The sequence below is a fragment of the Patagioenas fasciata genome, chromosome 8 (genome assembly GCF_037038585.1).
Source record: "Patagioenas fasciata isolate bPatFas1 chromosome 8, bPatFas1.hap1, whole genome shotgun sequence".
Taxonomy (NCBI): Eukaryota; Metazoa; Chordata; class Aves; order Columbiformes; family Columbidae; genus Patagioenas; species Patagioenas fasciata.
Window position 1 is genome coordinate 9,608,601 of NC_092527.1, and position 27,059 is coordinate 9,635,659.

The 27,059-nt window shown below is 39.0% G+C and overlaps 1 protein-coding gene and 1 long non-coding RNA gene across 26 annotated transcripts in view; one reads left to right on the forward strand and one right to left on the reverse strand.

The window, feature by feature from the left end:
• Nucleotides 1–27,059, forward strand: part of CTNNA3 (catenin alpha 3) — a 450,315-nt gene that overhangs the window by 417,561 nt on the left and 5,695 nt on the right. For 6 of the 8 annotated variants that reach the window (XM_065843203.2, XM_065843202.2, XM_071811659.1 and 3 more), the window contains 2 exons: nucleotides 12,908–13,013; nucleotides 17,242–17,376. In XM_065843203.2, the coding sequence (XP_065699275.1) occupies nucleotides 12,908–13,013; nucleotides 17,242–17,376 (241 nt within the window). Of the gene's footprint in view, nucleotides 1–12,907; nucleotides 13,014–17,241; nucleotides 17,377–19,998; nucleotides 20,172–24,730; nucleotides 25,062–27,059 lie in introns of those variants that run through there. The other 2 variants (XM_065843206.2, XM_071811661.1) reach the window with 2 other exon arrangements.
• LOC136104331 (uncharacterized) overlaps nucleotides 1–27,059 on the reverse strand; it is a 500,900-nt gene that overhangs the window by 7,782 nt on the left and 466,059 nt on the right. For 6 of the 18 annotated variants that reach the window (XR_011740242.1, XR_011740245.1, XR_011740256.1 and 3 more), the window contains 5 exons: nucleotides 24,241–24,313; nucleotides 17,686–22,918; nucleotides 17,281–17,374; nucleotides 15,635–15,717; nucleotides 13–9,636 (listed from right to left, as the gene is read on the reverse strand). This is a non-coding gene — a long non-coding RNA (uncharacterized lncRNA). The other 12 variants (XR_011740248.1, XR_011740243.1, XR_011740249.1 and 9 more) reach the window with 12 other exon arrangements.

Sequence of the window (27,059 nt, forward strand, 5' to 3'; positions counted from 1 at the left end):
AAAAGAAAGAAGTAAAATGAGCTAAGCAGCTTTGTACAGCACTACAAACAGACATAACCAGGGTATACATTCTAGCAAACAGCATCCATGTTAATTTTTCCCACATCTTTGCTTGCCTTTTTTTTTTTTTCTCATCAGTGTTGAATTCTGGCCAGTGACCATGTCCTCTTCTCATACTGCCACTTACCTCTCACCACCATGGGGCTGTGAGAAACCTGTCTTACTGATGTTTGATGAGCAGAACCAGAGATTAAGACATTTTATGTTCTAACTGCTCTTTTCTTAGACTCATATGGTCAGTGTTGACAACTCACAAAATCATTAGAAATCTTTTCTGTATATTACTTCATGTCTTGGCACTCAGGATATTTTATTGTGGGTGAAACTTATTTCCAGCATTTTTAAAGTAAGTTTTGTGGCTGTTGAACAAACCCTGAAAATATGACCCCTGAAGCCTGGTAAACAGCAAGTAAATACAAGGAACCTCAGATTTATTACTTCAGGTCTCATGGTATTTATTCCAGTTCTGTGATATTTTCAAGCCTGACTCATGATATTTGAATGCTTGAGGCTGACAATACAAGGATTTCATTCTCACGCTGTTCATGCTACGTTGTGCTCACATAAGTAGTTAACAGAGATGAGGAGAGCGCACCATGAAAAGTGTGGGAGATTCGGTAGGATGAGAACACCATGACCCTCTTCCTTCGGTAGAGCTGTTCAGAACTTGTTTACTTACTATTTTTTCAAAGCATGAACAAGGCAAGTATCAAAGTGATAAAGTACAAAGAAAATACAATACAGTCTGTCACTAAAACTGATATTTTAATTACACAAAGTATTTCTTTTTATTCTAAAATATCTGAAATGAGTTTGCACAGCATTTTAGAGCCAGGTACTCTTTCAGTAAGGGTCAAGTAAGTAGTGCAGCCATGAAGACTACTTAGGACTGAACTGACTGCTTCTCGTCATGCCCATTAGGCATTTTGTAGTATGGAGGAAGTAAAAGTAAAAAACATATTTACTGTTTTTACTTAACAACCCAACACACAAAGAAGCCCTAAACCCCCAGCTCTTGAAATGCAACAAATAGATGACACTAGGTGGCGTGTTAGCTCTGGAGAGTTGGATCTGAGGGACTCTGATCGTATTTGGTGTCCAAGGCAAGACTTTCAAGAGCTTCTGCTTCCTTTCAGTCCAATTCTGTGGCAGTGCCACATGAAACAGCAACCTGTCAGTGAGCTAGACAGCGTCCAGTAGTAAATAAACAGGACTAAAGTAGTATGAGACAAGTCAAGGGAGTTCAAAAATTCAAGCCCAACAAGGCCAGCTTGTTCATTTTCTCTGAACTTGTAATAATGTAAGCTTTGTCTTTAGCTTCATAAGGGCTTAGAAATTAAGAGCTGGTAAGAGAATAAGTCCACAGAAAAGGTGGACAAATGTGTAGTGGACATCAGTAGCTAACAGCTGGGATACTATGATCTTTCATCTAATAAACCATTATTATTTCCACAGTTTGAAGAATCTTAAAACACTGATGTTCAGCTGTAACCAAATGTTTTAATAATTAAGTGAATTGTTCAGCGACGTGCATGATCTGTCATACTCTGGCAGGAAGACATGAGATTTGCTACTGGGACAAGAAAAATGTGAAAATCAGCATTTTGATTTTGGGAAGTTTACATGTTTCCTCTGGACATAAGAACCAAACTGAGAGGATAAACCAGGTTGCAGGTTGCAAGGTGTACACATTTTTGGGGTGAGCTAATGCCTGAGAAAGTAGTATTTGGGATCTATATATTCCTGAAAGGAGCGGTGTCCAGCTGAGGCACCTCTTCCATGGTCACCAGCCTCACCATAGGAGATATTATTTCAAGAGATCTCTCATATCAAACCAGGTTTCTGCTAATTTTAGGTGATTTTCATACTAGTTATCAGATTAGAGGAAATATCTTCAAGTCTCTCATACAACGTACATTTTAGAAACACAACATGTTTTAAGTATTGCTATGATAGAATTGTACGTTGTTGTTGAAACAATACTGCAAGTTAATGGTGCTTTTCAGAGGTGATGGAGGTAAAGAAGTAACTCTTTGGAACTGTTTTGATGATTGGTTCAACATATAATCAGAAACTTGTGTGGTATTCAGAAGATGGATTACAGAGCCACTAGCAATCTAGCAATATGATTAGATATCCATATTAATAAACATCTGTCCCAACGGCATAGCAGATGTGCTAGGTGCATATATAACATAAAATGTAAATTTTTTATGAGTAAGTTCTTATTTTTTACTACAAAATGTTTTAATTACATTATATATCATGCCAATTGTTTCATTTTGCAATGCTGAAAGTGTGGGGTTTGGTTATGGTTTTTTGTTTGTGTTTTTTCTAATCTGTGATGACAATTTTCTGACAAATTCTACACTATGACTGCTGTTTGAATGAACTATTTTTGAAAGGTGAATTTTATTGTCTTCCATTACCAACTGACAGCCTATCATTATAGGTTTGTTGCATTGGTTTGGTTCTGATAATCCTGATTTGGTGCCTCTCAAGGCTCAATAGCCTCTTTAATTCCAGTTGCTGTTGAATTTATAATGCCTGGCATGTGGAGTGTAGAACTTCATGGCTCCCTTTTCTAAATGTCAGATGTCACAATCAGGCAAAAGTTGCCATAGTTTTCTGAAGATGAAACCTGAAAACTTGATAAATACAATGATAAGGTATAGTAGTTTGACTACCAGAAAACTGACTCCCCAGGTCCAAAAATCTTTTTGTTCCCATGTTCTGTGTCCTAAACTTCATTCAGCTTAAAATCCATTTATGATATTTGTGAAATCTTTAATCATTGTGAATATTTTATTTGCAAAACACTAGATGAGCAGTCTGAAATTTCAGTCGATTTTGCAGTACTTTTAAATAGCATCAGTCGAATACATCTTTTTGAGCAAAAATGTTAGCAGGTTACTGATACCCCAGGTGAGTTTTTGAATCAAACTTTGATATTAATTTGTAGGGATTTTTCAGAAGCCTGATTCCTTTGTTGTGAAATACTGGGTATTTAAAATTATAATTGTGTCCCTGAGAGGTCTTATTCTTTTGAGTAGCTTTAAAAGCTATTAATGACAGCTTGTGGGCAGAAGTGTTGAAAAACATGATTATTAATAGCACATTTTAACACCAGAAGTAGGATAGCACATGTAAACTCTGAAAGTGGCATGGCTGGTGATTAGCAAGATGATGTAGTAAGAGGCATTCTGAAAGATTAATTTTTGAATCAACATTTCAGTGGAATGATAAACCCTTCAGTAAAGAATATTACAGTAGGAGTATTGGGAGGAAGGAGGTAAAATGATTGTGCTGTGAACCAGCTTAAAGAATCTGAAAAATATTAGAGGGAAGGTGGAAAAGAGATTTGCAGAAGCTAACTGCACTAAGTAAAATAATGCAAGAAGACAGAGCAGACGGTACCGTGGCCTCCTTTCTAGCCCACGGTATTAATCAGTTTTGCCAGTTCTCCCAGTTTTCTTTTTTCATGATTAGAGATTGAAGGCTTGAAGACATGTCCACTAGGCAGCCTTGAGCCAAACTTAAAACAATCGGAGCAGCATACTTTGTGGCCAGTCTTGTGAATGTTGAGATCTGGATGAGGTTTTTTAATTACTAGAGTCAAGAGGAGTGAGAGAAAATTTGAGATAAGAAGGGTTCAGAATTAAAACTCTATGTCATTGATACAGCTCTTAGCTTAATTGTGTTAAAAGACCTCTCAGCAGTTGTGTTCACACCTACACAGACTGCAGAGCTGGGTTCTGGTGTTCCTTTCTATCTTTAGATCAGGGGTGTCAAACTCATTTTCACGGGGGTCCACATCAGTCGCATGGTCTCCTTCAAATGTAAACTTAGGACTGGATAAATGTAGGAGTAGTTGGATTCATACAGTCCTAAACTGTACTGTGTGCTGTGTTAACTGGGGAGGTGTGATGAAAGCTAGAAACCTGCTAAGAAAGCCAGTCGGTCTTTGTGAGTGTGAGAGACACGTTTCCCAGACTTCCCAGTTTGTTTGGCTGGTATTGAAATCTCGACGCACTGTCTTCATGTGCAAGGTGGTCTTCATGCAGAGTTAATTACTCCAAAGGTATCTGATTGTCTTGCCACAAAATATACGTGGTGTGTAATGATGTGAACTGTGACATATGTGAGAGCAAACTGAAATAATGAGTCCACCTTTCTTTGTAGTTCCTACTGTCATCTGATTAGTGGGACTGTGGTCAGTTGGTTGGGAAAAAAAAAGCATATCAAAAGGGTAAGCTCGAGAATGACAAATTGATCATATAGTACACATAAATGCGTAATTACAGCTATTTAGGTATATATTACAGCTGGCAGTTATATTACTGAACCAGAGGTCTCATTCTGTGACTAGTTCATGACAGTCCTTTTGTACTACTATAATTAATAAAAAAATAACTTTCTGAACTCCAAGTTTGGGATTTTTTATGTTTGTTTTTCTTATAGTGAATTTACCATCTCTTTTGGTTGCTTTTAAGTTTAAAAATCTAAAAATCCATTAGAAGATGGTTCTTTACAGTGACTACATCCTCTTTGCTGCCATCCACTTTTGTTTTTTTCTTCCCCCATGAAATAAGTAAAGTGTACCATGTATTTTACTTTGGGCTTGTGAAGACGTAATTATTAATAAAAGCTTCCCCATAACTCTGTGTCCAGAGGGTAGTTGGCACCTTCAGCCTTCAGCTTGGCCCTTTTGAATTTAAGTGTTTAGTTATGCATCTGCCAGAGTTCCTAATGGTTTTCTAACGATCTCTTCCAGTAGTTTGTGTTCAAAAACTGTGTCTGTTCTAAAACTGTGGAAGCGACTTCAAAAGTTAGAAAAATGTGACAATTTGATACTGATTTAATTGCATCTGTGGTCCAGGCATTTCTTCTGTGGTTATTTGCGTCCATGAGACAGTGGATGGACTTGGAACAGTGGACTGAGTGCAGACAGGATGAAGGACTGAACTTGTAGCCACCTTCACCAAGAAGGATGTAACCAGGTGGGGCAGGAGCTCTCAAGATGGGACTTCAGAGTGACGTACAGGTTTCCTCAGGCAGCCCGTTGTGTTGATCAACAGCTGTGATGGAGAATCTGGCCCATCCAGACTCCCCAGGCAGTTCCTGCTGCAAAACTGATGGTAGTCTACCCAGAAGATACTTCTAAATAGCCAGTAGGAACTGTTGATGCAGGTGCAGAAATGGTGACTTGGGACAGTCCTTTGTATGTTGTACTTTGTAAAGTCGTGAGGGTGTGTGTAGTTTGGTTAATGAATAGCGATGGATTGGCGGTGCACAGGCTGGAGGGGTTGTGGGACCGTGGACCAGCTGAATGAAAAAACGGCAGCAGAAGAATGGTTTGGGAAGTCTCCCACAATGCAGCTGAAGATGCTGTTGTGCAGATACTTGCAGCAGAGTCCAGAGAGAGACCAAGTGTCCTGTTTCTGAGAGAGAATTTCCCACAAGAGCATTACCCTGTGCCAAGTTCCCAACAACTCAGTTTTAACACTGTCTGTGCATTGCTGTAAATTTTCAAAAAGTAGGGGTTGCCATTAGGTTTTGGTTTGGTTTTGTTTTGGTTTGGTTTGGTTTTTTTTAATGACACGATTAAACAAGGAATAAATATCCTGAAAAAATGATAGCATAGTGCTCATAAAGCACCACATTCACATTTGCTGTTGGAGTTTTAACCTCTACCTTTTGGTATTCACTGAGTTTTAATTGCTGTAATAGGCCTTGCTACAAGGCATGTTCCAAAACAGTAAGGAAATAGTCTCGAGATATATATATGGCTGGATTCTTTTAAAGAAAATAAGTTAATAGAAAACAGATGTGACAAATGATTTTCAGAACAATTCATTTGCTTTCTCTCATTGGAGAAGTGAAAAGGGACACTGTGAAGAACAAAGGGAGCGTTCCTTTCGTTTTTTAAAGGTTACAGCATAGCAAGAGGATTTTTAAGACAATATTGACTTATTTAAGTGGCATTGCTATATGTTTGCACTGTACTGCTTACATTCATATTTTGTTTAATTAGTAACTCTCCAGTGGCTTTTTTCTACTTCCAGGCTGTTAAGACTTGCTTTTTCTAGACCACGTTATAACTCCTGTTGAAAATTTAACACATGGTCTACAAGAGCGGGAAGCAGCTGGGCCACTCTGCAGTGGGAGCCCTTAGAGATAACACTGACTTTCTGCCAGGGCTGGAACTTGCCTCTGTGCTTTGAGAATTTGCCACAGTGCTGCTGTGTTGCAAACATACTCCACATGGCCAAACACCTCTGTGTTTGCTCTTTGGGCTCTCACAGGAGACAAGCTCCAGTACCTCTGCAGAGAGGCTCTCGGTGCCCACAGAAGTATCATAGTGTGTCTGGCCTGTTTGTACAGCACAAGATTTGACACCTTTTGCTTTGTCCATGCTGTTGCATAATCCAGGTCAGGCTGAAAGGAAGCTGTCCGTTTATTAACATGCGTGCGCACTATTTTAATGGGTTTTGTTGATAATAGTTTCAACTTACGGAAAGGCTTGGATTTAGAAAATTATTGGAATACACAGTCTGTGAGGCTGTTGGATGGTGTCTTATGTTAGAGTTGTTAAAGTCTCTAGATAGTTTCTGTTCATGACAGGGAAAATGGGAGAAGGGAGGCTGATGAGGCAAATATCGGAAACTTTTCCTGTAATCAACAAAACAGTAACTACAGATATGTAACATAGCGATTAAAAATAATAGACATCCAAATTAGAGCCCATGACTGATAAGATCTGCTGACCTTATTAGCAACTAAAAAATCAAAGTGTCCTTTCAAAAGCTGAATTTAGAAGCAGAAAGATATGGAGAAACATCTGAGAGATAATGAGAGGAAAAAGAGGTGAGAAACAAATAATTGATGCCTGCTTTAGATACCAGAACTCACTGGTGATGTTGTGGTATTCTCTCCCATTATACCAACGTTTGCATATGGATGTGAGAAATGGATCGGAGGGCGATCTGGGGAGAGATTTCTGGTGGCACAGGAAGAAGTGGCTATGAAATGGGAACTGGGGGAAACAGTTTCTACCTCTGTAAATTGTTTCCTCTGTAACTAAACAAAATGGGAGTGATGGATGGCATCTGCTCAGTAATGACATAATCAAATTTATTCAGGTGAGCTATATTCTACAAATCACTGCTCTTATTTTACTATTTCATACCTATTTTTAATGAACTGCTACCCAACACACAAGTGTTTCTGTGTTTACATGCACTTACAGGTGTGAAAATCTCAGAATTGTGAGCTCCTTCCATACTTGTGCTCACAAATGGACACCCTTGGACTTTAGGGCTTCTCTTGCAGTCTTTGGCAAAATGCATCATCAATGTGACCAGTTTATACCCAGTTGAGACCAGCTGCAGGAGGGTGTATTCCTGTGTGACCACTGTTTATATCACTACAGGCTTTTGGCGTTTTCTTTCTTGTGGTGGTGGCTTTTTTTTCTTTTTTTTTTTTTTTTGAATCCAGTGTAAAATCCACTTATAAAATAATTTAGTAACAACAAGCACTGTGAAGTGCTTTTAATTTTCAGATCACAAGGACAAAATTATAGCTGTTATGTATACATGTAAATATATATTTATTTAACTATATGTTTTTGTTTTTCATACACCTCCTGCAGCTAGTCTCAACAGAGTAGGAATTGCATGTTTTCATTAACTCATTTCGTCAGGGTTGGCAAGAGAAGTCCAAACAGCTTTGCACAGATTTGATCTTCTGGATTTACAGGTGAACGGAAAGGGTGTCTCTGTGCGCAAGTGCCAGTATGGGAAGATCTCACAATTTTCATCTCTGTGTTACTAACATACCAGCCACTTCTGTATTCGGTTGTTGCACATACAAGTATTCAATGCATATACATAGACATCGAGTCAGAGATGGACAAACATACCCCTTTGATGCTTTGCTTTCCAGGTTCTGTTGCTGCTACGATTAGTTTTGTCAGACTTCTAATTTAAGAACTTGTAGTCAGGGTTTCAGCTGCTCTTCCACCTCTCAGACTACACATACAGCCTGACATACTGTCTTTTCTGTTCCCACTTGACTTCTGCCAATTCCCTCTCCTCTCCTCTCCTATTTTAAGATGTAGTTCCAAATTATGAAGCATCTTTGACAGGTAACATAATGTTCAGTAACTATTAATATCAGCATTTTTTCACTACTATTTCAGGACTTCTGATTTTCAAGTGTCATGATTAGGATGATGGGGCAGCACTTTGCTATACAGGACTACATTCTGAAGTAAAATTTCTTCTGTGTTAAGCCATATGCTTTTTAAAAATGGAGACCAGAAGTAGCAGTTTAGTGACAGTTATTCTGCAATACTGTAATGTTCACCTTTGAACCTGCAGCCAAATTTTCAGTACTTGGATTTTTCCAAAAGTTTATAAAGCTAACAAAATAGGACATGTGAGCTTAAAAACAAGAGTGTTCTGTCCTTTTCATGTTTAAATAGCTGTATTCTGACTTCATCAATCAAAGCAGAAAGAGGAAGAAAACACCGGGGATCATTAAGAAAGGTCTCTTCTGTGTTTTAATATTATTAAATCGTTTGTCCGAACAGTAATACAAATGAAGGGCCTTCTATTTGTTGTTATGCAGTCACACAGTATTTCACAGGGTCAGAAGTGGCCTGTATGGGAAAGGTCTGCAAAGGTCGGGAACAGACACTGTCCGGAGGGGCCTAAGGGCTGGTGCAGCCTGACAGGCCGGGCCCTGGGTGCTGTGGCCCTGCGCCAGCCGCCAGTGAGGGTCATTGCACAGGCCTCGCACCGGGGATGAACCACAATGTACCCTCAAGTCTTCTCTTGTTTTGTGGGACTACCAGGAGACTCAGATTTTCTTCAGAGATCACAACAAGCGATCACATGTTTGTGAAATTCAGAGAATCGTGGACATCACTATCACAATTGAAACTGGTAAATACAAAAGGCCTTTGAAAAACCTGCTTCTGTGTTGTCTACTAAGTGCTGAGAAAATTTTCAATTGCTCTGTTTTAGTCTTGGGTGGCAAAATACAGGAAGAGCAACAAAAATAAATGAGTAGGTTCCTTGCTGAGCAAAGTCTTTTAAATAATAGCTTTATATATTTAGTAAAACTGGTGAAAGCGTAAGGGATCTGGGGAGAGAAGGATGACCTAGGTAAGAAAATTACCAACATGACATCAATGATGAAGTATCTAGGTAGTAGAATCTGCCGCAGAGCAGAAAAAGACAGACTGATATAAACTTGTATCAGTGTAAAAAAAACCTGCTTTGACTGAAGAGATGCCTTCTAGATAAGACATGCATGTCATTGTTGATAGACCATGTCTACCATATGAGTGTGTAAGTCCCATGTAATCCTCTTGGTGCCACACAACCCAGTGACTGCAGTTGAAGAGGAATTCCCATGTCAAGATTTTTGCAGAGCCTTACTGCTTATCCCACCATCATAAGCTGAAGCTTTAGGAAGCAAACCGAAACCTATTCGTTCCATTGGCACTTGGTCTTCTCTTTTCTAAATTAAATGTTGCGTCTTTCCAGGAATTCTACAGAGACCTTGTTTCTGTAAAAAAGAGCAAAGTGTTACTTCTCCCGTGTTTACTGTTTTCCCATCGCCTTTTCTTCTGCAGCTTGCAGGTGTTGATTCCTGATGGAGTTTTGATCCTCTGAAACTTCTAATTGCTTCTTACTGTCTTATTGTGTAGGGACTGACCCTCCACTCGTATCTGTGCATTTCATTTTCCTGAGTGCACATCTTCATTTTAAATTGTATCTACCTTTTCTTCCATACTTCTCTCAAGAGAATTCTTAATTACACGTCTGGCGTCCCAGCCTATTTCTTTCCCCTTCCACATCAGTATCAAGTTTAAGTTAATTAAGCATTTTCTCTTTTCCTTCATTCAAGTCATAAAGAACTGAGCAGCACAGAAGCCAAGGCAGATCCCAGCAAAACCAGGTTCTTTCCTCTATTTTTCCCTCCATTGTGACAGCAGCCCAGTCCGTCTTAGAGTGTGCTCTTCCAACAGTTTTGCATCTACCTTGCATTTATTTTGTCTAGACCACATATTGTTTAGGTAATTTATGAAAATGCAACAAGAGAAATTTTCAGAAGCCTATCATCTGAAGATTCACAGTATTTATAGCTTCTAATCTTTCCAGAGGCCATAAAAGCTTATTCTACATTGGTCTGACAATAATTATCCTAAAAAATCATGTTGGCTTTTACTTATCTCTTTGTTATATTTTGCATGCTTCCGATTTGTTTATGAATTGATAGGATCTACTGGCTCTGAGCAGACACAGTTTGGAACTCACAGGCAAAATGAGGTCGATGGCTCTGCCAACATCTCTACCAAGAGATGTTGAAGGGCAGCACTCAGAATATCAACAGGATCAGTGAAGTCTCTGCACACTCAAAGGTACCAAGCCCGCAAAAACCAGTCTTAGCCAGATCAGCCCATGTAATACTCTAATTTATAAGGTATATTTCTTTCATATATACCAGCCCACTCTTGCTGGAAAAAAGCTTTTGGATCCCCTCTCCTTATTCCTCTTCGAGGGAGATGCAGACCTGATACATTGCTGGTGCAGGGAGGCAAAAAAAGAGCGATGATGAGCTTCTGTCTTAAACTCATTTTCATTTCCAGAATTACAGCATAGTGAATATATGTACTGTGTTCATGTTGCCTGGATTGTCACTGACCTACTCCTGGGTCCATATAATCCAGGGTTTTTTTAAGTCTTAAATTCCTTTACTCAAAAAAAGGTATTTATAACTACAAAGTACTATTTCATACAGAGTTTAAGGTCATTTTACCTTGTAGCTTTTAGCATCCTGTTCTTATCTGGCTACACTTTTACTTATATAAATGACGTTTATTTTGTTAATGAGTGGAACTGCTTCAGCCATCGCATCTGTAAATGTTGAGTGTGGGTTTGGCCTTCTTAATAGAAGCGTGAGTCATTCTTAAACACTACTTGCAAGCCTTTATTTCATAACTTAGCTGTGGTTTATGGCTCATCAGCATCCTTTCCCCTTTTTCTTAAAGAATGTAGTTGAGAAGAACTGGTGCAATTAGGTGACAAGTGGAGCAGAAATCGTCAGTCCTCGTTGCTGTGTTCCTGTAATGCCTCTCACGGTGGCCATATTTGTGGTGGAAAGAAATACTTTCTTTACATTTGTCTGAAATATCTTTATTGGTTACAATTGCTATACTATTAGCCACATTGTCTGAGGGACTTGCAGAGGTACAATTGCTAGTTCAGTTGAACAGCTTCACTGTCAAAATACTTGGTCAGTGTATCTTCAGATGTCAAAAAAGCTCTGGCTGATACAGGAATTACCTAAGCGGAAATTAGTTGCCACTGTAATACTCTCTCCTTTCTCTGCTCTTTAATAATGGTTTATATTACCTTTTGTGTTCTTAACCCCTGGTACACTATTTTTCTTCTGTAAACTCTGATCAATTTGTTGAATAGCTTCTCCATAACAAGAAGATACCTCTAGTAAAACAGCACACGAAGTACCAGATTTCTTTTTTCTCACCCCCCAAGTGTGGGGTTCCAAAGTTGAGAATAAGGAACTGTAATTAGCAAAATATGCTATTTCCCCAAGGATCAAGAAATAGTTTCTTGTTAAGCAGTTTATTTAATCAAGAAGAGAATAAACAATATCTGCCATGTCGTATTGTCATCACTGTTTTTTTACTGAATGTTAGTACAACTACAGATGGTAATATTTTAGGTTAAAAAAGTTGGAGGTTGGTTTGTTTGTTTTGGTTAGTGTTTTTTTTAACCAGAATGGTTTGCCTTGCTTATACATGGAACTGTATTGACTGCTCATTGGAACAAAGACATACAGTCATTTTTTCCATGTTGTCCACTTTCTTTGTTCCATTGCAGAACTTGTAAATTGACGTGAGGCTTTCAGGCATTAAACGTTTACATATTCAGAGGCTGAATTGCAAAGTTGCATTTAGTGGGGTTGTTCACTTTTTGCACGTGTGAAGTATTATATGATTAAGTAAGTGTTGATTTGAGCTTAGCTGAAGTATTGAGGCACTGAAGAAGCTGAAGCACAAGAGAATGTGAAGAACAGTAATGTTTGTATTAACTTAAATATTCATATTTTATTTCTTAGGTTCTAGAAAGATTTTTCATGTAATGAGGTTTCTTGGTTTTTGTTGTGTTGTTTTCTAAAAAAAAAAAAAAGGTTGGCTTCTTGAGAAACTGTTCATAAGAACTTCACAGTTTTCCTAAATGGAAGATTGTCCTTTGAATAATTTTTGAAATTATTTCACAAGTACTTTGAAAATGGTATATCTGTATTTTATGTTGCATTTGTTAGTTTTAATTGCAGCTCTGTTCATATTTTCCAGCCATGCTTGTGCACCGATTAATTAAAAACCAACCAAACAAACCCCCCACACCACCTCAGATATCCATAATGTGTCTCAGAATACATCACTGTGCTGAACTTTGAATGTATTATTTACTAGAAAAATTCCTGGAAGGGAAAAGAATTCCATAGAATCATTGGAACAACAAACAGCACAAGTAGTCTTTTAAAATCCGTATCCTGAGGACTTGGCATGGGTTGTACTTGCAGTATAAAAAAGAAAGTGTGACATCTTTCTGGTACTTCTGCATCCAGCTGTTGCCAAACAATAAAAATACATGGGACATAAAAACAAAACAGCTGGGGAGGCGGGGATTTAATAAATGCTCCTTCTGTATGGATTAGTTGTGCAGTTGAGTTCTTCTGTGTCTAATTTGCATGGATATGATATATTCTTAGTTTTTGAATAATGTTAATAAGGTTGTTTCTTTTGAAGGGGTAGAGGACCACTGAAGAACACATCTGATGTCATTAATGCAGCAAAAATGATTTCAGAATCAGGATCAAGGATGGATGTCCTGGCACGGCTGATTGCCAATCAGGTAGGTTGTTTATGCAGTAACGCATTAAACTCTGTCACAGATTAATCTGTCCACAGAACCAGCAACACCTGAGAAGGTCACTAACAAAAGGACTTGAGACATTTTTAGATCTGTTTCTGAAGCAATGGATACATAGATCCTGTCTCAGTCATATGTGTGGCCATTTATATACTTAAAACACACATAAATGTACCTGTACATACATTACAGCTGTACACGTACGTATACCTATGTACATGCGTGTATATCTCTCTGTGTGTTGAAGTGCCTTTTTTAAGGCATGAGCAGAAAGCTGCACTGGCACAAAGTCCTGCAGAGGCCCTACTGGTCTGGACAGCTGCTAGGTCTCAGTAACACGGCTTTGCCATCTTCGAAATTATCTAAAGCATTTCTGTTCCTAGTCTTTGTGACTGCCTTTTAGGTCCAGCGTAGCATGGTATAGTCAGTGTCTTTCCTTCCCTCACTTCTGATTTTCACATACACACTTGCTTTTCTAGTATCTATAAAGCCGAAACTGCCTTGTTAGTGTTTTGTGTCATATGTGTCTCTGAATTCCAGATTAACAAGAATTTCTATTATCGATCTATACAGTTGTGATCTGATTTGTGTAAAAACTAGGTAGAGTGTCTTGAGTCCCTGTTACTGATCTTGACATATATTCTTCCAGCACGTCTCGGAGAATGGCTCCTTTCCAAATTTTTATCAATTACAAGTTAAAATTCATAGCCATAACTGTCATTAATCTGTTGCAGAAACTGATATGGTAGGGAAGCCAAAGATGAGTAAGGGACCAAGATGAGTAAGGTAATCTCTTGCTCCTTTTAGAATAAGGAAGCCAGTCTCACCGGAATAGTTCTTTCCTAAGATTTTCCTTTTTCTGTATTATTGCAGTGACTCCAGACTAGAAACCTGAGCAAATTAGTGTGATGAAAAAGTAGCCATGAATCATTAGTGCTGATAACTCATGTGTACCCTTGTATAATAACCTGTGGCATCTTGTATGTATATAAAATACAGTAGGCAGTTATAGGTGTTGATTATATTTTAGATGTACTTTCATGTTTAAAGCAAATGAGCATATACAGTTTAAAAAAAAAAAAAAAAAGCTGAACTGAAGCAGCCGTCCTGTGGTGAACACAACGTAAAATAATTTCTAGACATGTACCACACTTAGGAAAAAAAGAATCTTGCCTTCATTCCTGCTATTACAAAGATGCATTCTTCTGATGGCTAGAAATATTTTCTTTAAACTTTTTTACTTGTGCCAAATATTCCTGTAATTTACAGAGCCTTTTCTCACTGTGGGTCTTTTTACTCTGCAAGGTACTTGTAAAGACCAATAAATCCTTTTCTCAGCTGTTATTTTGCCAGATTTCCTAAGCCCTACTCTCTTTGGGTCCTAAAATAAAAGAAACTTTACATTCCTCTGGGCTACCGAATAGCTGTGCTGTGAATGTGCCCCAGGCTGAACCCTTCAAGAATTTGGTTCCCAGATTGGGACATGAATTCTTGGGAAGTTTTACAAATGCCTTTATCAGCAGCATTAATACTTTTTTTGATGTGTTTTACCTGATGCCTACCACATAAATTAAGTGGAATTTTTATTTCAGGTAAAAATGGATTTGTGTGATTTGCTTCAAATGTGAAAATAGATAGCTCTACATTGTAGAGCTCAACACTGAGGTCCTTGCATTCTTCCTGACATGCTTTTTGACAGTTTTTCACCACTTGCTATCAAGCTTCCTCTAGAAGTATTTGTTACTTCTTCTGACACTGTCATTTAATTAGGCCACATCACTTTACTCTTCACCATTGTCCCATGACTCAGCTATTAGTCTGCCATTGCAATTAACAGGACTGCAGTAATGTATGATTGCATTTTCAGCATTCAAAGCTACATGCAAGGAAGAGCAGCAAAATCCTTGCTGCTTCCTCCATCTACCTTCACACTTGAGCAAGAACCCAAAATAAGCAGTCACTGTATGATGAAGAATCATTGTCATATCTTTTCCTGTTCATAAAACTTTTTCAAATGAATTACTTTGTTTCACACTCACACTGTAATTTCAGATTACAAATTGAGAACAGTGGAAGTACATCATTCGTACAGGTTTTACTGTTAGGAGGGAAAACAACCAAACAAACCAAACCAAACCCCACACAAACACCCTCAAACTTTATTTGTGGTGCGTTCCTGATACATAGTTCATTTCAGGTTGTTGTAAATCCCTCTCCACACTCACAGCCCTTAGGAATGACTCTGAATTAAAAACTGTGAAAATAATCACAGTACAGCATCAACATAAACGTAGGCAAATTAATCACAAGTATATTGATAACAAATTTAGTTTAAAATAAGATTGTTCCAAATTCATTGTCGATTTTGTGACCTGGGAGCCCTAAGATAATTAAGGTAGGTAGTACATGTTGGGTTTAATGGAATGTGCTGTAGATTGAGATCTTTATTAAAAGCCTCCTCAGTGTTCCAGTTGTTTTGCACCAGGAGGTGCTGGTCCATTATGATCCCAGTAAGAACAGCACTCAGACTCTGTGAGGTCTCATTTAGAATGCTGTTTGTCAGAGCTAACACTGTACAGAAAGAACAGCATCGATAATCTTACCTCCCTTTCAATGGTGGGAACCCCAGGTGGTGTAGCATCAAACTGGCCTCTGATCCATGCACAGCTTGCGGGACAGGCCCTGGCTGTAGAAGAGATTCTCCCTTTTTCGGTCATTCAGGCTATCACTGGATTTTCTTGTAAGGAAACAACTCATCACAGCCAAACAGCATGTTCACACCAAGAACTTCTTTCTGCAGCCTGAGATAAAGGCAGGTACGCAGGTGGCCTCATCGGCAGTGCTGGTGGGAGCTGCCACTGACTCTTCCGCATACAGCGGTTTCTCAGTCAGAACAATACATCAAGGCAATACAGTGTTTAATATGAAACACCTCTTTCTACAGAACCAGGTAGTCTCTGGACTTTGAAGCTGGCTCATGTACTTAAAGGCATCCTTTAAAATGATTAGCTGATAAATACAATTAAAGCAGATGCACTGGAAAGAAAACAGGATCATCTCACCTAAAAGCTTACAGTTAACAAATAGTTGCAATAAATTATATATACATTTATATTTACAGTAGCAGGTCTGTGTGTGATTATACCCAGTATTAATCGCTACAAAGACATATTCAAACTCTAGAGAAATGCTACTACTTTATTAGCAAAGGAATGGAATCAAAGTAATGCAAGAACAATATTGTTTACAGCCAGAATTCCCTGCAGAATTGTTTGTCTTGATCTTTTGTGCCACTGCTGTGCCAGTAGCTTTTTCACTTGGACTGTGAATGTTGGTTTTATTGTGTGTTAATGACTGCATACCTTACCAAATCACTTTGAGGTTTCTGTGGATGTTGTTTTAGGTAAAGCATGACTGCATCTTTTGGATGCATGTCAGTTCTGCTTGTCTTACAAAAAGCTCTGCTTAACACCGCGCTACCTTCAGCATGTGCAGGGAAAGAACCTCTTGTTATTTGCCAGGATCTCTAGCTAAGAATGTGAGGCAGTAAACCAGTAACCATCAGTTTTGCCTCTGGGATGATTAAACTCACAATTTATTAATTGTCGTCCTGTTGCAGCCTAGTGTTTGGTTTCACTAGTAAGCAAGTGTTGTTTCTACCAGATGCTTCTGAGCAATATGCAGAGGATCCCTTATGGAATATCCTCTGCAGAGAACATTACTTTCTAACATCTGTTTATGGTTGATTGGGGTATGATATAAGGCCTTTGGCTTCAATTTTTTCCAGTACTTTATTCTGCTTTTAAATCTGGTGTGGAAAGGTATGTTTTTGAATAAACTCTTGATGGAACACACACCAAAAAAAATCATAAGATCATCCTTTCATATAAATGTTAACATCAGTCTGTTTACTCACATAAGTGGAGGTATCTACTGAAAAAGAAATCATAACCTCTTAGGAATTGAAGGGAAAGTAATTATTCCATACATTAGTTTCTTCAGAAATATTGCTAAGGCAATCCCAGCAGTGTTAAATAAAATGTGAATATGGAGAAGTTCAGGATTATTCTGAGCTTCTACAGCTGCAGTGAAAAGCAAGGCTGCACTCATGTACAGTTGGAATACTCAGTGAAGTATTAACCTGATGCCTAAGACAAAGTTTTGAATTAGCAATTGCTTTATTAATTATTATTTTTTTATCACTCTTCAGTGTCCAGACCAATCATGCAAACAGGATTTGTTGGCTTACCTAGAACAGATCAAGCTGTACTCCCATCAGCTCAAAATCTGCAGTCAAGTTAAAGCGGAAATACAGAATCTAGGTGGAGAGCTCATCATGTCTGCTGTAAGTAAAAAATGGTATAAATTACACTGTTAATCAAAATAAATCCTAAATTTGAGTTATGCCTTCCTGTGCTTGTGAGCTGTTCCAGTATAGTCCCAAATCTCGTTTTATTCCCCACTGTTTCTTACACTCGCTTAGCACAGCAAATCTAAGACAATGAAGTATAAGACTGGTGGCTTAAAAAAGAGTGGTCATCACTTGCAGGGTTTTTTTCTGAATTCTCAGAACATAATGTTCTTCACTGTTTTTCTCAAGTAATTTGGTTTTAAGAACTGTAACCCATTTTAAGACAGTGGTTCATTTACTTACATATATGGAAATCCCCAGAAATGTACTTCCAGTGCAGAAGGAAATGATGGAGGACCTTCTACATTCCTACAGAAATAAAATTAAGACCAAGGTGACTGGATTCTTGAGTAAATTTCTTAATTTTTCCATTAATTTAAGAGCATTAGCTCCGTTACAGCCAATTATCACTAACCATGGAATAGGTATTTGTTATGATTTTTGTGGAACTTCTACACACATGTCCTCAGCGTCCATTCACAAGCATTCATATAATGCCTTCACATATTCTTTGATTATCAGTGTTATTACCTGTAGCATACAGGATTATGATTTCAAGACACAGAATCCACTAAATGGTACAAAAAAAGCATTCCTGCTATGCATTCTTACAGTTTAAATACTTTCCTCTTTATGGTAACTTCACATTCATGTAGTCTGGAATATATACATCAGTAAAACTATTGGTACGTTTTATATGGTTTATAAACTCATCAGAAATGAACCCTCTACTGCTGATGTGAGATTTGCAACACTCTTTTTGTAGGATATTATTATTATTCAAATGATAACTGAGAGACAGGTTGCTGGCCACACACTTTGGAACCAACAAGAATTGGGGCTGTCTCTGTCTTCTCTCTGGAGTCTCTCATTTGGGACTTTATTTTTTCTCTATCAGTCTGTGATTTTTTGTGAGCTGATAGAGATTCATTCCTTGTCTTTGGCTTTCTTGTGTCTCTGTAAAATTTGGAAATCTGAGGTGACCTAACTAGCATGTTAAAAAGTTCTAGAAATGAAAGCCCAAACTTCATTTGTTAATCCCAAAGGGATGACCTTAATCCCCTTTTCAAGGAAGGCAGACGAGGACTTATATTGTGTACATCCAGAAACTCCAGTTCAGGAAAGCAATTATACTTGTTCAAATAAATGTTTAACTCAGTCCCAGTTCAATAAACACACTTTCAATAAACAGGTGCTCAGCTTGGACTCAGTGGAAATTCAGGACATGCCTCATCCTGGACAGTTTTGGAAGTGTTTGTGGAGTGAGATGCTAGTAATAGTGGTGGTTATAATGTTAAAGCAGTCTTGGAAAATGCTCCAAAAATTACTGTATTTTTTTTTTTAATTTATGAGTGATACAATTAGGCCTATAAAAAGAGAGAAAAACTGCCAGCCAGTGCCACAAGAGAGCTGCACTCTCAAGGAAAGCCTTCTGAAGTCAGTGGAGACACACTTGGTTCATACCAGTGGTCAAAAAAAGAAACGTCTTACTGGTCTGCACATCTGTTATTGGGAAGGGCATTAATGACTGACTGTGCTAAACTGTTCGTTTTCAATTAAAATTGTAGTTACATGAAAATGCAACCAAACCAAATTGATGGCTTTCCTATAATGCTTGTCCTAATTTAAATGTAAATTAACTATTTGTGTTTGGCTTCAACTTTAGTGACTATGTAAATTACAAACACATTGTATGGATAAAGTGATAAGCAGAGAGATGACAGAGAAAGTCACAAATACACAATGGCTGATTATTTTTTTTTTAAAGCTGGAGCAAATTGTGGCTTTGAAGGTCCATGTGGGGGCTTTGGAATTCGATCATGTAGGTTGGCTGGCCTTGGAAAAAGTGACAAAACAAAGTTCTGCATAAGAAAGCACAGACGTGTTCTCTCTCTCTCTCTCTCTCACACATGCACACACACCCCGCAGATGTGGGAGCACAATAAAGAAAAAACTCTGGACAGAATATGTCAAAATATGCAGACAGAACATCTGTGCCCTGATTATCTGTCGGGTATCTTCTCAGGCATCTGAATTCACTCTTCTAGCCAAAAGGTGTGGTTTGTTTTTGTTTTCTTGTTTATGCAACACTACTAAATCTTCAGATTTTGTTCACGTAAAAATCAATAGCAAAATGATTTTTCCAAAGAGGCAAAACTGCAGCCAGAATAGGATTATATTCTCCCCAATCCTGATCTTCTTTCATTTATCAGTTCATGCCAATAAAGAATGACAATTAGAAAAAGATACCATGTGTGATTAAGAAAAAAAAAGAGGGTATGCCCTTGCAGGTAGTAATACTCATTTTGTATTAAAATGAAAAATTCATGAGTGTCAAAGATCTGAAATCTTTATCCTTCCTCTGGAAAGTGAAGATCTACTATGGGCATTAGGAAGTATACTTAGAGGTCACTCCACTTTCTGCTTTCACTGTTTCCCTTGTGATTTCTCTGCCTGTACCTGTGTACACATGTGACTGAAGTACCTGTGTAGACATGTGACTGAAGTACCTGATTCTCCATCATCCCTCAGCTCTTTGTTGTTGGCTCCTTGCAGTTCCCTTCTGTTGTCTCCTGTCTCCTCACAAGCTGGGGCAGGGAGATGCAAACCAAGAACTGAGGAGGAAAGCTGCTCTCCTGTGAGCAACCACACATTTCCACATGCACATGGCAAGTCAGCTTGGCTGTACGAAGTGAGAATGGTTACACAGAAGCTGGTGACAGACCACAGATCCACACAGAAAAGCAGTTGTACTGTGTAATACAGCACTTCATGCACTCCACTCTTCTCCAACAGTAACAACTGTGCACAAGGATTTGGATTTAAATAGGCTACAAAGAATTCTGAGGTTTTATTTCCTCAGGCAAAATCCTCTATGGAAGCCTGAAGACCCAAGTCAGAGGAAGTAATAGAACCACGAAGAGCAGAGAATGTAACCGTATTCTATCTATATTTGTAGATCTGTAAAAGAAGGAACCGTCCTATTGAAATAGAGCTAAGTCACAACACCTGTCTTACCCATATGTTCTTCTAGATGAAGCTTTGGAGGAGAAAGTTGCAATAAAATGGCATTACAGATGAACCTTTAACACCAGTATCTAACAGCAGACAGCAATGCCATGGGCTAAGGGCACCTGGATCTCTGCCAGCAGGACAATGGGTTCTCACCTCTAGAAGCCTGTACTGAGGGAGTTGCTGCTGACTGCCAGCATCAGTTCAGGACCTATTCCCATGACAACAAACAGCATCATGCATGTGGAAAAGTCTGTTGTGATCCACAAACACAGCTCACAGTCATTCCTTCTCTATATCGCATTATCTTCAGTTTTTTCATCCGTGTTCCCTGTGCCCTTGTTTTCCCTGTAACACTGACAACCTCCCCTGCATGTTTCTTACTTAAAATGAACACCCCTACCATATCAGTGGTATAGGTGAAATAGGCCTGAGCTCCAGCACCTTCATTCTAGTCAGTGGCACAGCAGTGCTCACAGCCGCAGGGATTATAAAGGGTCACAGGCAGAAACAGATGCATTAGCTTCTAATTCTTCATTCACTGTGGTTATGTTTTTTTCATTCATTAAAAATTCTTTGATCAGTGTTTAGTCTTTCATGCTCCCATAAAATATGTAGATTTTTAAGTAATGCCGCTAGCACTGCCCATTTGTAAACTGGAGAAAGAAATGGTGAGGATTAACTCTTCACTAGGTGTGATTAAACAGGAAATAGACAATTCCTTCTATTATTTAGAATTATTTTGTGTCTCTTCAGGCACAAAATAATGGGGTAACATTTGCAGCATGCAGATTGACAGTAATTGCATTAATTTATGGAGATAATCAGCTAATTCATTTACAAGTACTGCACAATGACAGGCCTGCACATTGACACATGGACAGCTTCCCTTCCCCCCCACCCCCCACCAATGGTGGCTTTAAATAAAGGCAATTTCACAGGGCAAAAAAATAAACATATGTGAGCACTACATTCTCTGACTTCTGTCAGGCAATTCCGTTTTGTGCTATTTATAGTCATTATCATCTTGTATTTCATTTTATATTGTATTTGGCAAGGGAGATAAAGCTTTTTGGCCTTGAAAAGGAAAGAGGAATCTGGAAGAGCCAGTTCTTGGAGTTACAGTATCACAGAATTGGGCACAGAAGAGATCTCTCAGGTTAGCCAGCCTTACCTGTGCACTAAAGGCTGTTTCACACTATTTTTCCTGAAAATGTCTCATTTGATTTGTCCTGTTGGTATCTCCAGAACCAGACTGACTGTAACAGTGACATAAGAAGTCCACTTTTGTGCCAAACATCAGTGCTTTAATACTAATTTCGTGCTTCAAGGCTGGATTTAAATGTCTGTTTTACTTCCCAAGTTAGAGCCAAGTTAAATCACAAGTTGTCTGCACTATAATATTGCAGTTCTGTTTATTTGAAGTAATGGTGGAAGGCTACTTGCAGGGCTTTACACCAGCCTCATACTGCTTCTTTTATTGCTGTTTGATTCTCAAAATAATAAATCACTGATTTGCTACAAGTTGATGTAAACTGCAAAGGGGTTGGTTGGTTTGTTTTCCACTGAGAGTTGCCATGAATGTTTCACTGCTTGGTGGTTTGTATTTTTTAATGTAGTAACACTACATCTTTCACTGCTTTTGCCTAGTTTATGTTGGTAGGTGCATGTGTAGAAAACTCCCAGCCTTTGCAAGTAAAAGGGGATATGTTTTTTCCTGTTAATTACATTACTTACAGACAGCTCTGTTGCTATTGCCTTCTAAAATCCATCTACAAAGAAAAACTAATTTAAACCAACAAGATGTTTACTACTGATGTGCACTACAAGACAGCTAACTTTTCCTAATAATAATTACTTTACTAATTAGCAAAATCAGGATGTATTTTAGTTCTGAGCCTCAGTGCATGTAGAAGATTATTGCAACAAGCACACCTTTTCCTCACAAACTAAACTGACGGAAGCAGCAAGGAAAGGATTTATATTAAACAATCACTCTCTTTTTCTCAAGGACTCCTGCAAGTGAAAGCAGGAGGGAGTGAGGGAGGGACTGAACTAACCGCCTATCATGGCATATGTGCAGTTATGGTGTTTTAGGGAACACTTTTACAGTACTTATGTAAGTTGTTTATCATTTAACTTGGACACAGGGCCTGGTCTAATTATAGGACTTAATTTCAGTTCTGTGAATTTTTATACAGCCTGAAGCAGATTCTGGTTAGTTATTTAGTTCATTAGATTCAATTTTCCCACCTGAAAAATGGCTAAAGCGCAGAACCAATCCCAAATACCCTTGGTGTGCATAATGTAATTACTAGACAGACAGACATAGACAATCAACAGAGTATCCACATTTTTAGGAAAACTCAGCCCACTGAAAGTAATCCCCTTCAGATTACCCACCTGAACGATGAGGTGATTTCCCAAGGCCCATTCCAGAAGTGGGGATGAAATCTCTGCTGTCCTGAAGGGAGAGCATGGCAAAGCAGAGCTGAGCTGAGGCAGAGAAACAGTTCCCAGTGATGGGGAAAAAAAAAAAAAAAAAAAAGGAATTGGAAGGGACCTGGAAAGCTCATCCAGTCCAATCCCCGTGTCAGAGCAGGAACACCCACATGAGGTTACACAGGAAGGTACCCAGGCAGGTTTGAATGTCTCCAGAGTAGGAGACTCCACAACCTCCCTGGGCAGCCTGGTCCAGTGTCTGTTACCCTCACTGAGAAGAAGTTTCTTCTCAAATTTAAGTGGAACCTCCTGTGTTCCAGTTTGAACCCATTACCCCTTGTCCTATCATTGGTTGTCACCGAGAAGAGCCTGGCTCCATCCTCCTGACACTTACCCTTTATATATTTGTAAACATTAATAAGGTCACCCCCCCTTCCGGCAGAGTAGACAGAGACAAAGAAGGCATTCAGTAACTCTGCCTTCTCTGTATCTTCTGTCACCAGGGCACCCACCTCGTTCGTCAGTGGGCCCGCACTGCCTCTGGTGTTAGTTTTATCTGCTACGTACTGGAAAAAAGCTCTTCCTGTTCTTGACCCCTCTCACCAGGTTTAATTCTAAGGAGGCCTTAGCTTTCCCAGTTGCCTCCCTACACCCTCTGACAACAACCTTATATTCTCCCCAAGTGGCCAGCCCCTCCTTCCATGATCTATAAACTCTTCTCTTCCACTTGAGCTTACCCAGCAGCTCCCTATTTAACCACGCAGGTCTCCTGGCTCCCTTCCATCCCGACTTCCTACGTGTCGGGATGCTCTGATCTTGTGCCTGGTAGAAACAGTCCCTGAACACTAACCAGCTGTCTTGGGCCCCTTTACCTTCAAGCAGCCTTGCCCATGGGATTTCCCCTAGCAATTGCCTGAAAAGGCCAAAGTTTGCCCTGCTGAAGTCCAGGGTTGCAATTCTGCTAGCAGTTCTGTTCCTGCCACACAAGATGCTGAACTCCACCATTTCATGGTCACTGCAAACAAGGCAGCCCTCGACCTTTACTGCTTCAACCAGACCCTCCTTGTTAGTGAGGATGAGGTCCAGCAGTGCACCTCTCCTAGTCAGCTCCTCCGTCCTGGCCAGGCCAAGGGAAAACACAATGTCTTCAATGGTCAGGATGTAAAGGATGTAACTGAATAGTTTACCTGTTTGGGTTGTTCTGCTACATTGAAGAGATTAAATCACTTTATTTTATATAGCAATCTTAATGAAAGAACCACAAAATAATGCACAACAGCAAATTGTTACACATAGCAAAAAAGTGGGATGAATGAAAAGCACAATGTAGTAAGTACTCCTTACCATAAATGCTGCACTACTCAGAAGCTCACTACTCTTCTTAGAAATGTAGAATCCATGTTATTTTCAGAAGTAGCTGTCAAAGAAATAAAAATCCAGTCTTAGTTGCTCATTATAGTGTAAAAAACAAAATTTGCTTCTAGTAGTGTATTTAAACTCAGAGGTTCAATAGAGAGAGATTTTTAATAACTGACATTGTTTCCAGAAGAATTTTATGTTCAGACTTTAAACACTGATTAAAGAACTGTGTATTATTTTATATTAAATTCTTAGTTTTCACCTGTACGAAAAATTGAAAGTCTGATTGAACTGTAGCTAGGACTTGGGAGATTGTAAACAGCTAATTGATAAATCTGTGCTCAAACAGTAAAACTTCAATTCCCTGTTAAAACAAAAAAAAGCTCACAGACGTATCCAGAGTATCACATCTGGGGTTCTAGCAGACTTGCACATTTCATATCAAGAAATGTTTTGTCAGTATTGTCTCTCACAGCTTTATTCCAGAAGGGAACTGTCTGCCTCTTCTTTATGTCAACGAGACAGCGTCTGCAAATCTACACAAAGAACACGAGCAGGAGATGATTGACTTATTTACATGCTTTGAGAATAAAGAAATTCTGTATTTGTTTTAACTGCTACAGAAACAACTCCTACTGACATATGGCAATGCAAGCATTTCTTTTCTCTGTCAAAGTCGTGATTCTTTTAATCATTCTGAATATTAAATAAAAAGAACTGACCATACAGCAGTTATTAGATGGTTAAACTTCTTATAGTAATGAAATGCTATTGTTGCCAAGTCATGCCACTATTTTACAAAAATGTGAAAAATACAAAGCATGTAAACAAATGGAAAATAAAGTTTCGAAATTCATTTTTTCTGAACTCTCTTCTTCAGCTTTGTTATTCACTGGAGAGTCTGCTTACGTGCACACAGGACTCATTCCAGAAGAAGAATGCAGGGGCTGGAGCCGAGAGCTGATTTCAGCAGCAGTGCTGCCAGCCTGGTTTCTGCTGGGGGTCGGGATTAGGTGACTGGAATTTTATTTAAGTACAGGTCCATATTTTCTGTGTTTCACCACAATATGAAGTTGCGGTGGTTAGAGAAACATTCTGTATTCCTTTTGCAATGGAAACAAAGTACTAATGCTCACAGGACAGGTGACATCTTTAAATGAGGACAGATACGGCAAGGGATGCTTTTCCTAACTCCTTCCGTGAATTGCCAGCTTAACTGACACAGTCAGACCCCTGAAACCTGGAGGCTGGAATGTTGTGTCTCCACGGGAAGTGTTGAAAGAGCAATAGTGGGAATCACACAAAAATAAACCAGCTTTTAGTTTGGAGTTGGTTTGTTGTTTGGTTTGCTACTGAATCTTTATGTACAACTTGCTAGAAATTGAAGAGCTTGCAGATAAATCTCTCTAAACAAAATGACCTTAAATGCTCAATAAATATTTTATCAGTCCTTCATTTATGCCAAGTTTCATTTCATCAATTTTCCTAGATATGTTAGGAGACCTTGAAAATTCTGCTACATATCGGAGATAAAAGCATCCAGGTAAAGACAGTCCTTGAATAAGTTAGATTTATAGAAGAACAGTAGATTTACACCAAACTCTATAACGTTACTGGCAGTGAAGTATAAGAACAGCAGCTCTCTAGAGACAAAAAGAAATAAAAATCTATGGGCTGATTCTTACCAACTGTAGTACCTGTGCAAGAACATCTTGTAAAAGCTGCTCCACAATTTTGAATGCAGTTAAGAAATACCTCTCCCTCCCCGCCCCTATTTTCTGTATAGAAGTAAGACTAACATGAGACATACACAGAAAACTGAGGGGGAACATGGACACTAAGACACTGCAGATAACTGGGCAGCCTAAAGGGCCGCATTCAGTAAGTCACCCTCTAGTTCATTGCCTATTCAGAGATGCCAAGAGCAAAATAAAATTAATGGCAATTGCTGCCCATCCTGACATACACTGCCCCTCTTCCCCCCCGGCCATGGTAACTGCAGCAAACCCCTCAGTTTAAACAGCCTTAGTGGTACACAGTTTGTCTGCTTTTCTGCAGGGAACCACATAGCAGCTCTTTAAGTTTGTTTTAGACACCTGTTTCTGCAAGCCTGTTTGTATCTCAGGGCATCTTTTGTAGAGCTTAAACAATACAGCAGAGGTGCAGTTCCTCTGGCATGGCAGGGGAATTCAGCCACTCTAGCTTGCTACAGCTGTACAACTGAGTTTATATATAATTCAGTCTTTGGATTTTTAGCATTTAAAATGTACTTGATGGATGTCCACTCCCCGGAGCTTCTGTCAAACTGTGAGGCTAATATACCGCATTGTAATTACCCCATCAACATTCACATCTTGACCCATGATGTTTATTATCCGTTTTTAGTAGATGTATGATTATAGTTTAAAAAATACAAGTAAAGTTTTCCTGACCACAGTGGTGTGCTGAAGGAGCTGTGGACTGTTCCACAGCCATTGTGTGGAAGGAGCTACAAATGCCAGAATGAGGTGGTAACTGTTCAGCTTCCACAGGAGAGGAAAGATAAATAAGTTGTAATGTTCTCTTGAAAGGATTCCATTTCATTACCCATACTTCACGGTATAAACTAGAATCACAATAAAAACTGGATGAAGTTTGGGGACAATCACCTATCCTATCTGGATGCTGCTACCAATTTCTTCTAAAAGCTCTCCTGCAAAGAGACTGATTTTTGCCTGCTCCCGCAGCAGCAGTCACAAACCTGCCCTTGACCCCCAGCCCAGCTTGCTGCCCGTCCTCCTAGCATGGCTCTAACTCCAGGCAGC